The sequence below is a fragment of the Lagenorhynchus albirostris genome, chromosome 8 (genome assembly GCF_949774975.1).
Source record: "Lagenorhynchus albirostris chromosome 8, mLagAlb1.1, whole genome shotgun sequence".
Classification (NCBI taxonomy): Eukaryota; Metazoa; Chordata; class Mammalia; order Artiodactyla; family Delphinidae; genus Lagenorhynchus; species Lagenorhynchus albirostris.
Genome location: NC_083102.1, coordinates 45,647,575 through 45,660,631, shown reverse-complemented (window position 1 = coordinate 45,660,631; position 13,057 = coordinate 45,647,575). Strand labels below are relative to the sequence as shown.

The window sequence follows — 13,057 nt, the reverse complement described above, 5'->3', positions numbered from 1 at the left end:
TGGAAAAGAAAGGAAGTGTCGACTCAGGACAGCGCTACCTGGCACCCACTCTCCACTGAGTTCACAGAAGCGGGATCCCAGCCCCAGCGTCTGCAGCTTATGCAGCTCATCACTTGCTGAGAACCCAGCAAACAGCCAGGCTCCAAGCCAGCCTCTGAGCCCCACAGACAATAAACGGAGGTTCATTTCTAGTGCAACCCTTCACCCAAGCTCCTACTTCTTAGCCCTGCTGCTGCGGGGGGAGCCCATACTCCCTCCCCATCCTTGCTGAGCCCTCAGATCTCTCAGAAGACGGGCCCACAGAAAGCGAGGGGCCAGTGCCTGCTTCTCGGGTCTCCAGCCGTTAAGATCCCTTGAACACCACGGACAGTGTGTTACTAAACTCAGTCAGATGAAGACCTAGAAAAGCCTGCCGACTGGGCGTTAAAATGTGTTCATCACTTTGCTCCGAGGCCACTTATGAAGGACCCGAGTTCTGTGACTGAAAGAAAGTTCAGGAAGTCTCTCAGTTGTTCGTAAAAGCAGGAAGTGGTCTGGATAAAGTACAGAGGGCTAGAAGTTCCTGGTTGTAAAGAGAATTAAACCCTGTTGTGCCAGTGGATGAAAGAATAAATAAGGAAGGAGAAATGAATATAAAGAACATTTAAAAAATCATTCCTAGAAGGGCAATTTGGTAGTGTCTATCCACACTTTAAATGTGTTTCACTTTGGGCCAACAATTCAACGTCTAGAAATCCACCCTATGGTGTGCAAAGACATTACACACAGGTTCTATACATGCAGTATTGGTTGCAGTCTTTTCGGTCATAACGTAAGATGTGAACAAATTTCAGTATCAGTAGAGGCAGCCAGCAAAATACATTGTGAGTGTACATTCAAGGGACACTGTGCAACCTTTAGAGAGAATGAGGTAGGATAAAGAAAGAGGCAGAAGAGCGTGGGGCTCAAGATGCTCTGAGCCAGACATGCCGGCTGGCAATGGCTTACTAGCAGGGCGACCACAGCACGTGGTTGAACTTCTCTGGGCCTGAGTTTTCTCACCAGCAAATGTGAACAGTAATGGTACAGCCCTCATAACACAGTTGTGAGAATGAGTTAATACATGGAAAAGGCTGAGAACAATGTGCGATGTACAGTGAGTACTCAAGAGATTTTGGGGATTGACATTATTATTATCCCTCTAGACCTGTGGTTCTCAACTGGGGTGACTTCTCCAGGGGACACTTGCCAATGTCTGGAGACAATTTCGACTGTCACAATTAGGGGTTACTACTGGTATCTAATGGGTAGAGGCCAGGGATTCTGCTAAATATCTTACAATGCACAGGACAGCCTCTCAAGAAAAAAGAATTATTTGGACCCAAATGTCAACAGTGTTGAGATTGAGAAACCCTGACATAAAAGGACATGTCAAATATGTACAATATATGGTTGAGATATTTTTTCTTTAGTCACTTGCTAAATGCTATTCAGTTTCATAAGAAAAGCGGTATTTATTTGAATATACATTCAAATGCTAGAAATAAAAGATTATATTTAGAAAGCATGAGGGAGGAGGTTCTTTCACTTCCTACTTTCCCAACTTCAGTGTATTATATTTTTTTCAAAAAAGCATGTATTTTCAAAATCTTTTAAAAGATTTTTTTGAGGGGAAAAGGAAAATGCACTTACTGGCCAGCAGGTCTAGTATCTGAATTCTCATAATGACATTTTCATTAACTGATGTAGCCAATATCTCATGAGGAGGATACAGAGACATGTAATATAACTTCCTTTCCCGGAAGCAATTTATGATACAGGCAAGTAAATAAATAAAAATACGGTAAATGACCAAAAAAAGGAACAACCAAAAGAAAGAAAAAAAGCATCACTTTCAGAAGGTAACACACAGTTAACTAGTGGCCCTGGAGTGCAGAGAGGGAGCGAGGGCTGTGGGCTTCCCATGACAGGTGAGCTGGAGCATGAAGGCCAAGTCCTGATGTGACTACCTGGGGACAGAGGAGGCTGCACAGGGGGTAGGCAGTTTAAGAGGAAGAAGGGAGAAAGTTCTGAGACAAGTGCATTCAAGTTGGACTCCTCAAGGCATGTCTGAGAGTGTTCCGAGGATATCCTGACAGAATAGCTAGCCTTCTGGTTTTCCTGAGGCCTAGGGTGGGCAAAGAAGGCTAAGGTCTCAAACTCATGTTCCTGGGACCCATTCCACCCATTCTGTACTTGTTTGTGCTTCTGGGAATGGCTATTTTCTTCTCTAGGAGGAAATGAAATTATAAACCTTCCTTTGAGGAAAGGCCTAGAGCCTTTACAACAGAGAGGCACTCTTTCAGTTAAGATTCCAGGCTGTGTACAGTCTTTGGAAAAATCCCTGAGACCCAACCGTTCAAAATGACTCTGGTCATTACCAGAATATTTTCAGAGACGCATTCTGCTGCAGGGCCCACGCGAGGCTCTTTCCTCCTTCTGTAGAAATGCCATTGAATGCAAGACTAGGAAGGAAAAACATTTGGGGTAGGTTATTAAAAACACGTCTACATTTGGCTTTGGTTTCAGCAACTAAAACAGCTGGCAAGACTCCACCTGGACGTGGTTCCTGCCTGGGCTGATTTGAAGCAGGAAGCGTAAGTGCCAGCCTCACCAGCAGCCACTCAGCCTTTGCCACTCCAGAGCCCAGGACGAGGCCAATCACCAGACTGCTCAAGGAGAGGCCAGACAGGAAATGGAACATGGCAAGACCTGGTCACACGGGCTGAGGATGCCTGGCAAGCTCTGCTTCGGAGGTTGACACCTTACAGGCGCCTGTCAGTGAGGCCTGGAGAAGTTTCCTCTGTTCTTGTATGGAAGGAACTCTGCTACTGCCCCCACTGTATTTAACCCTTTGTCAGTGACAGGAAGGACACGGGCAACCAGGAGACCCCCGAGTCTCAGAGATTTGGCCAGAGGCCTAAAGGAGGGCCAGGGAGGACCAAGTCTGTTTACAGAGGTGAAGGGTCCCCTCTTGTCCCAGCACCATCCTGAGAAACGAGGAGGGGGCAGGAATCTGCGGCCCAGTGTCTTTCAGTTTTGTCTGGACTGAAGAATTCCTCCCCAACACCCAAGGGGCACGGGAAGACTACAGAGGGGCTGGCAATGTCTAGTCTTGATCTGACTGGTGTGTACACATGTCACATCACAGAGCTGAAAACTTAAGCATAATATACTTAACTGTATGCCTCTTCTATGTCGATAAAAACGTTTTTAAAAAGAAAAAGAAAAACCGCACACACAAATACCTTCCCTGTTAGGAATGCCAGCCGCCCTCTTTCCCCTGGCTCCTCCTCTGGTAAAACAAGAGGAACACGGAGTGACCAGGTTGGCCCTGAAGACAGCAGTTCTCAGAAGGCAGCAGTTACCTCAAGTTAGTCAAGCTCGGGTGGTTCCTCAGAGCCTCTGCAAAGGCCCTTGCTCCTTCATCACCGATTTGATTGCCCCACATCCTGAGGGCAGAGGGAAGACAGTGAAAGTTACCTCATGCTCATCCCTTATTTTCTGCTCAAGGCCATGGCATGTATACTCAACACGCAGATGTTTCTGCTCCATCCCTGGAGCTGTGGCCTGGAGATGAATCCCTCCACCAGCCCCTTAGTGAGCTGCTCTGGAGGAAAAAAAGCAGTAGAAGGCTTGTGAACAGAACTCAAATCAGACAGCTGCACAATTAGGAACCAAGTCTCACCCCTGAGCTTTTGTAGAGCTGTCAGTCAGAGCCTAAGCTCACAACTATCCCTGAAATGTCACCTGCAGGATATACAGGTTGGTGGCAGCTTGAAAGGAAGGCCTGTGGCGGTGCCAGACCCAATATCCATTTGACCCTGTGCAGGGGTGCCGGACATTCTTGAAGACATAGTCGGTCTTGCATGAAGCAAAGATCAGAAAGCACACTGAGAAAACTTATCGGCAATTTCCCTGGTATGTAAAGAGGAGGTGACCAAACCATGTTGTTCAGATTGTTGCAGTTTGGGTAGGGAGGTGCCATGACAAGCTGTATTCTCTCCCCCACAGTAGAAAGCCTTAGAGGATCTGGCTAAGTCGAGGGTCTGCATGGTAAGACGTTGGGCTCCCATCCTGGCCCTGCCCCCCACCACCTGGGCGTGCTTGGGTAATGCATAGTCTCTGAGGTCTTAGTCTCATCTGTAAAGCAGGTATAAGAAGAGCATTTTCTCATAGAGTTGTTGTGAGGATTAAGTGAGTTAATATATGCAAAGCACTCCAAACAGTGCTGAGCCTATAGTAAGAGTCAGCTGTTCCTAAAAGGCTGAGGGTCACTGTCTACAGAAAGCAAGTCTGCCAGGCTCACCACAGAACTGGGACTGCCTCAGCTACATGCTCTCACCAGGCAAGCGGCCTGCTGACGTCCCTGCCGGTATGGCTTCTGAAACCCCAGAAAGAGAGTTTTCAGCATTTTGCATAAAAAGTGTGTGTACTAGATAAAACTGCATGGTATCAAACTTTGAATAAAGTGAAAAACTACTCATGACATGAGATTAAGTGAAAAAAGGTAGAATAAAATTCTGTACAGATAGTTTGACGTCTACCATATTAAAAAAAATAGTATAGAGAGAACATAAACTGCATGAGAGAGAGCAAGAAAGCTTACCTGACCTCAAGTGTTGACAATAATTATTTCTGAGAAGATGATCTCCATTATACTGTTCATATTTTCCATAGTTTACAAATAAAATTATCTATGTGTCTTCTAGAATCAGAGAAAAAATCATAACTCTATGAAAAGCTGTAGTCTCCTGAATCAAAACCATAATGAAATATCACCTCACACCCATATGGATGGTTACTATCAAAACACCAGAAAATAACAAGTTGTTGGTAAGGATGTGGAGAAATTGGAACCCCTGTGCACTGTTAGTAGGAATGTAAAATGGTATAGCTGCTGCAGAAAATAATATGGTGGTTCCTCAAAAAATTAAAAATAGAATTACCATGTGATCCAGCAATTCCACTTCTGGGTATATACCCAAAAGGATTTAAAGCAGGGTCTCAAAGAGATCCATGTACACCCATGTACATAGCAGCATTATTCACAAGAGCTAAAAGGTGGAAACAATCCAAGTGTCCACTGACAGATGAATGGATAAACAACTGTGGTATATATATAGAATGGTCTATTACACCACCTTAGAAAGGAAGGAAAGTCTGACACATGCTACAACATGGATAAACCTTGAGGACATCATGCTAAGTGAAATAAGCCAGTCACAAAAGACAAATACTGTATGACTCCACTTATATGACTCCCTACAGTAGTCAAATTCACAGGAACAGAGGATACTATAGAAAGGTGGTTGCCAGGGCTGAGGGGAGGGGAGAATGAGTTTCTGTTTTGCAAGATAGAGTTCTGGAGATGGATAATGGTGATGGTTGCACAACTATACAAATGTGGTTGCACAACTATATGAATGTACTTAATGCCACTGAACTGTACACTTAAAAGGTTAAGATGGTAACTCTTGTTATGTGTATTTTCAATAAAAAATTGAATTAAAAAAGCCTCCAGAGGGCTTCCCTGGTGGCGCAGTGGTTAAGAGTCCGCCTGCAAATGCAGGGGACACGGGTTCATGCCCCAGTCCGGGAAGATCCCACATGCCATGGAGCGGCTGGGCCTGTGAGCCATGGCCACTGAGCCTGCGTGTCTGGAGCCTGTGCTCCGCAGCGGGAGAGGCCACAACAGTGAGAAGCCCACTTACCGCAAAAAAAAAAAAAAGCCTCCAGAGACAAGGTGGCAGAGTAGAAGGATGTGAGCTCACCTCTTCTTATGAAAACACCAAAATTACAACTAAATGATGAAAAACCATTGACGAAAAAAATGCTGGAACCTACCAAACAAGATGTCCTACATCCAAAGACAAAGAAGAACCCACAACGAGACAGTTTGAGGGGAGCAATTGTGATAAAATCAAATCCCATACCCGCCAAGTGGACAACCCCTAAACTGGAAAACTATCACAGAAGTTCTCCCACAGGAGTGAAAGTTCTGAGCTTCACGTCAGGCTCCCCAGCCTGGGGGTCTGGCAATGGGAGGAGGAAGAGCCCCAGAGAATCTGCCTTTGAAGGCCAGCGGGATTTGATCACAGGAATTCCACAGGACTGGAGGAAACAGAAACTCCACTCTTGGAGGGCACACACAAGGGATTGTGCACACCAGGACCCAGGGAAAAAAGCAGTGACCTCTCCTAAGAGCCTAGGCCAGACCTATATGCTGGTGTTGGAGGGTCTCCTGCAAAGGCAGGGGGCCGCTATAGCTCACTGTGGGGACAAAGACACTGGTGGCGGTAGTTCTCGGGAGTACTCATTGGTGTGAGCCCTCCTGGAGGCTGCCATATTTTCACCAACACCTGGCCCCACCCAGTAGCATGTTGGCTCCAGTGCTGGGTCACCTCAGGCCAACCAAGTGGGAACACAGCCCCACCCATCAGCAGACAGGCTGCTTAAAGTCTTCCTGACCACACAACTGCCGGCTGAACACACCCCCTGACACAGCCCTGTGCATCAGAGGGACAAGACCCAGCTCCACCCACCAGTGGGCAGGAACCGGTCCCTCCCACCAGGAAGCCTGCACAAGCCTCTTAGACCAGCCTCATCCACCAGGGGGCAGACAGCAGAAGCAACAAGAACTACAACGCTGCAGACTGTGGAAAGGAAACCACAATCACAGAAAGTTAGACAAAATGAGACAGCAGAGGAATATTTCCCAGATGAAGGTACAAGATAAAACCTCAGAAGAACAACTAAGTGAAGTGGAGATAGGCAATCTACCCAGGAAAGAATTTAGAGTAATGATAAGAAAGATGATCCAAGATCTCGGAAAAAGAATGGAGGCACAGATTGAGAAGATACAAGAAATGTTTAACAAAGACCTTGAAGAACTAAAGAACAAACAAACAGACAAACAATAAAATAACTGAAATAAAAAATACAGCAGAAGGAATCAATAGCGGGATAAGTGAGGCAGAAGGACAGATAAGTGAGCTGGAAGCCAGAATGGTGGAAATCACTGCTACAGAACAGAATAAAGAAAAAAGAATGAAAAGAAATGAAGACGGGCTTCCCTGGTGGCACAGTGGTTGAGAATCTGCCTGCTAATGCAGGGGACACGGGTTCGAGCCCTGGTCTGGGAAGATCCCACATGCTGTGGAGCAACTAGGCCCGTGAGCCACAACTACTGAACCTGCGCATCTGGAGCCTGTGCTCCGCAACAAGAGAGGCCGTGATAGTGGGAGGCCCGCGCACCGCAATGAAGAGTGGACCCCGCTTGCCACAACTAGAGAAAGCCCTTGCACAGAAACGAAGACCCGACACAGCCAAAAATAAATAAATAAACAAATGTGGGTTTTTTAAAAAAAAAGGCCCAGTTAAAAAAAAAAAAAAAAGAAATGACAATCTTAAAAGACCTCTGGGACGACACTAAATGCACCAATGTTCACATTATAGGGGTCCCAGAAGGAGAAGAGAGAGAGAAAGGATGTGAGAAAATATGTGAAGAGATAATAGCTGAAAACTTCCCTAACGTGGGAAAAGAAACAGTCACCCAAGTCCAGGAGGTGCAGAGAGTCCCAGACAAGATAAACCCAAGGAGGAACACACCAAGACACATAGTTATCAAATTGACAAAAATTAAAGAAAAAATATTAAAAGCAACAAGGGAAAAATGACAACATACAAGGGAACTCCCATAAGGATATCAGCTGATTTCTCACCAGAAACTCTGCAGGCCAGAAGGGAGTGGCATGATATATTTAAAGTGATGAAAGGGAAGAACCTACAACGAAGATTACTCTACCCGGCAAGGATCTCATTCAGGTTAGACAGAAAAATCAAAAGCTTTACAGACAAGTAAAAGCTAAGAGAATTCAGCACCACCAGACCAGCTTTGCAACAAATGTGAAAGGAACTCCTCTAGGTGGGAAAGAAGCCAGCAACTTAAAACAACCTTGTACATACATAGACTGCCATATCAAAACCTCATGGGAGGCAGAAATAGAGACACAGATGTAGAGAACAAACGTATGGACACCAAGTTGGGGAAAGCGGCGGGGGTGGTGGTGGTGTGATGAACTGGGCGATTGGGATTGACATGTGTACACTGATGTGTATAAAATTGATGACTGATAAGAACCTGCTGTATACTAGGAATAAACCTACCTAGGGAAACAAAAGACCTGTATGCAGAAAACTATAAGACACTGATGAAAGAAATTAAACATGATACCAACAGATGGAGAGATGTACCATGTTCTTGGATTGGAAGAATCAATATTGTAAAGATGACTATACTACCCAAAGCAATCTACAGATTCAATGCAATCCCTATTAAATTACCAATGGCATTTTTTTACGGAACTAGAACAAATCATCTTAAAATTTGTATGGAGACACAAAAGACCCCAAATAGCCAAAGCAGTCTTGAGGGAAAAAAACGGAGCTGGAGGAATCAGGCTCCCTGACTTCAGACTGTACGACAAAGCTACAGTAATCAAGACAGTATGGTACTGGCACAAAAACAGAAACATAGATCAATGGAACAAGATAGAAAGCCCAGAGATAAACCCACGCACCTATGGTCAACTAATCTATGACAAAGGAGGCAAAGATATACAATGGAGAAGAGACAGTCTCTTCAATAAGTGGTGCTGGGAAAACTGGACAGCTACATGTAAAAGAATGAAATTAGAACACTCCTTAACACCATACACAAAAATAAACTCAAAATGGATTCGAGACCTAAATGTAAGACCGGACACTATAAAACTCTTAGAGGAAAACATAGGAAGAACACTCTTTGACATAAATCACAGCAGGATCTGTTTTGATCCACCTCCTAGAGTAATGGAAATAAAAACAAAAATAAACAAATGGGATCTAATGAAAGTTCAAAGCTTTTGCACAGCAAAGGAAACCATAAACAAGACCAAAAGACAACCCTCAGAATGGGAGAAAATATTTGCAAACGAATCAACAAAGGATTAATCTCCAAAATATATAAACAGCTCATGCAGCTCAATATTAAAGAAACAAACAACGCAATCCAAAAATGGGCAGAAGACCTAAATTTTAGAGGTATAAGTAATAAATCAATAGTGGAAACAAAATGTAATCATTAAAAAAAAATCCCCATTAATGCAAGAAAAAGGAAAAAAGAAACAAAGAAAAGTTTGGACCAAATGGAAAAGAGCTGGCAAAGTAATAGATTTTAATCCAATCAGTAATCACAGTAAATGTGAATAATCTAAACATACCAGTTAAAAAGAGACTGTCAGTTTAGATAAAAAGGCAAAACTCAACTAGATGCTGCCTACAGACAAAGATGACAGTGAAGTTGTAAAGGGGGTGTGCATATTTGGAATTTGGGGGGTTACTGATTTGGGTGGTAGTTGTACAAAGTATTTCCTTTGTAATTGCTTGTTAAACTCCATTTTATATACTTGATATGTATATTCCCAATAAATAAATAAAGTTAACTGGCAATCAAATGTCTGCTGAGGTGGGGGGGGGAAGAACCTGCTGTATAAAAAAACAAATAAAATAAAATTAAAAAATTTAAAAACCTCATGGGAACAGCAAACCCAAAAACTACAATAGATACACACAAAAGAAAAAGCAACCCAAACACAACTCTAAAGATGGTCATCAAACCACAAGAGAAGAGAACAAAAGAGGAAGGGAAGAAAACAGACCTACAAAAACAAACTCGGGCTTCCCTGGTGGTGCAGTGGACATGGGTCCGTGCCCCGGTCCAGGAAGATCCCACATGCCACGGAGCAGCTAGGCCTGTGAGCCATGGCCGCTAGGCCTGCACGTCCAGAGGCTGTTCTCCGCAACGGGAGAGGCCACAACAGTGAGAGGCCCGCGTACCGCAAAAAAAAAAAAAAACCAAAATGATTAAGAAAATGGCAATAGGAACATACATATGGATAATTACCTTGAATGTAAATGGATTAAATGCTCCAACCAAAAGACACAGACTGGCTGAATGGATACAAAAACAAGACCCATATATATGCTGTCTACAACAGGCCCACTTCAGACCTAGGGACACAAACAGGCTGAAACTGAGGGGATGGAAGAAGGTATTCTATGCAAGTGGAAATCAAAAGAAAGCTGGAGTAGCAATACTCATATCAGACAAAATAGACTTTAAAATAAAGACTATTAAAAGAGACAAAGAAGGACACTATATAATAATCATGGGATCAATCCAAGAAGAAGATATAACAACTGTAAATATATATGCATCCAACATAGGAGCACCTCAATATATAAGGCAAATACTAACAGCTATAAAGGGAGAAATCAACAGTAACACAGTAATGGTGGAGGACTTTAACACCCCACCACTTTCATCAATGGACAGATCATCCAGACAGAAAATCAGTAAAGAAACCCAGGCCTTAAATGACACATTAGACTACATGGACTTAATTGATATTTATACAGCATTCCATCCAAAAGCAGCAGAATACACATTCTTCAAGTGCAAATGGAACATTCTCTAGGACTGACCACATGCTGGGCCACAAAGCAAGACTTCGTAAATTTACAAAAAGTGAAATCATATCAAGCATCTTTTCCGACCACAATGCTATGAGATTAGAAATCAACTACAAGAAAAAAACTGTAAAAATCACAAACACATGGAGGCTAAACAATATGCTACTAAACAACCAGTGGATCACTGAAGAAATCAAAGAGGAAATCAAAAAATACCTAGAGACAAATGACAATGAAAATCACAACAATCCAAAACCTATGGAATGCAGCAAAAGCAGTTCTAAGAGGGGAGTTTATAGCTATACAATCTTACCTCAGGAAACAAGAAAAATCTCAAATAAACAACCTAACCTTACACCTAGAGCACTAGAGACAGAAGAACAAACGAAACCTAAAGTTAGTAGCAGAAATCATAAAGATCAGCGCAGAAACAAATGAAATAGAAACAAAACAGTAGCAAAGATCAATGAAACTAAAAGCTGGTTCTTTGAAAAGATAAACAAAATTGATAAATCTTTAAGCCAGACTCATCAAGAGAAAAGGGTGAGGACTCAAATCAATAAAATTAGAAATGAAAAAGGAGATTTTACAACAAACACCACAGAAATACAAAGGATCAAAAGAGACTACTATGAGCAACCGTATGCAAATAAAATGGACAACCTGGAAGAAACGGACAAATTCTTAGAGAAAGGTACAATCTCCCAAGACCGAACAAGGAAGAAATAGAAAATATGAGTAGACCAATCGCAAGCACTGAAATTGAAACTGTGATTTTTAAAACTCCCAACAAAAGGACAGGACCTGGTGGCTTCACAGAATTCTGCCAAACATTTAGAGAAGAGCTAACACCTCTCCTCAAACTCTTCCAAAAAATTGCAGAGGGAGGAAAACTCCCAAACTCATTCTATGAGGCCACCATCACCCTGATACCAAAACCAGACAAAATTACCACACAAAAAAGAAAATTACACTCCAATATCACTGATGAACATAGATGCAAAAATCCTCAACAAAATACTAGCAATACATTAAAAGGATCATACACCATGATCAAGTGGGATTTATCCCAGGGATGCAAGGCTTTTTCAATATCCGCAAATCAATCAGTGTGATACACCATGTCAACAGACTGAAGAATAAAAACCATATGATCATCTCAATAGATTCAGGAACAGCTTTTGACAAAATTCAACACCAATTTATGATAAAAACTCTCCAGAAAGTGGGCATAGAGGGAACATACCTCAACATAATAAAGGCCGTATATGACAAACCTACAGCTAACATCATGGTCAACAGTGAAAAGCTGAAAGCATTTCCTCTAAGATCAGGAACAAGACAAGGATGTCCACTCTCACCACTTTTATTCAACATAGTTTTGGAAGTCCTAGCTATGGCAATCAGAGAAGAAAAAAATAAATAAAAGGAATCCAAATTGGAAAAGAAGAAGTTAAACTGTCACTGTTTGCAGATGATATGATACTATACATAGAAAATCCGAAGGATACTTACTACCAGAAAACTACTAGAGCTCATCAATGAATTTGGTAAAGTTGCAGGTTACAAAATTAATACACAAGAATCTGTTGCATTTCTGTACACTTACAATGAAAGATCAGAAAGAGAAATTCAAGAAACAATCCCGTTTCCCATCACATCAAAAAGAATAAAATACCAAGGAATAAACCTACCTAAGAAGACAAAAGACCTGTACTCTGAAAACTATAAGACGCTGATGAAAGAAATCGAAGATGACACAAACAGATGGAAAGATATACCATGTTCTTGGATTGGAAGAATCAATATTGTCAAAATGACTTGGGTAGCCAAGGCAATCTACAGATTCAGTGCAATCCTTATCAAATTACCAATGGCATTTTTCACAGAATTAGAACAAAAAATCTTAAAATTTGTATGGAAACACAAAAGACCCTGAATAGCCAAAGCAATCTTAAGAAAAACGGAGCTGGGGGAATTATGCTCCCTGACTTCGGACTATACTATGAAGCTACAGCCATCAAACCAGTATGGTACTGGTACAAAAACAGAAATACAGGTCAATGGACCAGGATAGAAAGCCCAGAAATAAACCCATGCACCTATGGTCAATTAATCTACGACAAAGGAGGCATGACTATACAATGGGGGAAAGACAGTCTCTTCAATAAATGGTGCTGGGAAAACTGGACAGCTACATGTAAAAGAATGAAATTAGAACATTCTTTAATCACCATCACAAAAATAAACTCAAAATGGATTAAAGACCTAAATGTAAGACCTGGTGCTATAAAACTCTTAGAGGAAAACATAGGAAGAACACTCTTTGACATAAGTCACATTAATATTTTTTTCTACCCATCTCCTAGAGTAATGGAAATAAAAACAAAAATAAACAAATGGGACCTAATTAAACTCAAAAGCTTTTGCATAGCAAAGGAAACTATAAACAAAAAGACAACCCACAGAATGGGAGAAGATACTTACAAACAATGCAACTAACAAGAGATTAATCTCCAAAATC

General features: G+C 42.1%; 1 protein-coding gene across 3 annotated transcripts in view; it reads right to left on the bottom strand.

Moving 5' to 3' along the window:
• The window catches only part of NOD1 (nucleotide binding oligomerization domain containing 1), a 99,509-nt gene that overhangs the window by 27,462 nt on the left and 58,990 nt on the right, over positions 1-13,057 (bottom strand). For all 3 annotated transcript variants that reach the window (XM_060156915.1, XM_060156914.1, XM_060156916.1), the window contains 2 exons: positions 3,387-3,470; positions 2,400-2,483 (listed from right to left, as the gene is read on the bottom strand). In XM_060156915.1, coding sequence (XP_060012898.1) covers positions 2,400-2,483; positions 3,387-3,470 — 168 coding nt within the window. The remainder of the gene's footprint in view (positions 1-2,399; positions 2,484-3,386; positions 3,471-13,057) is intronic.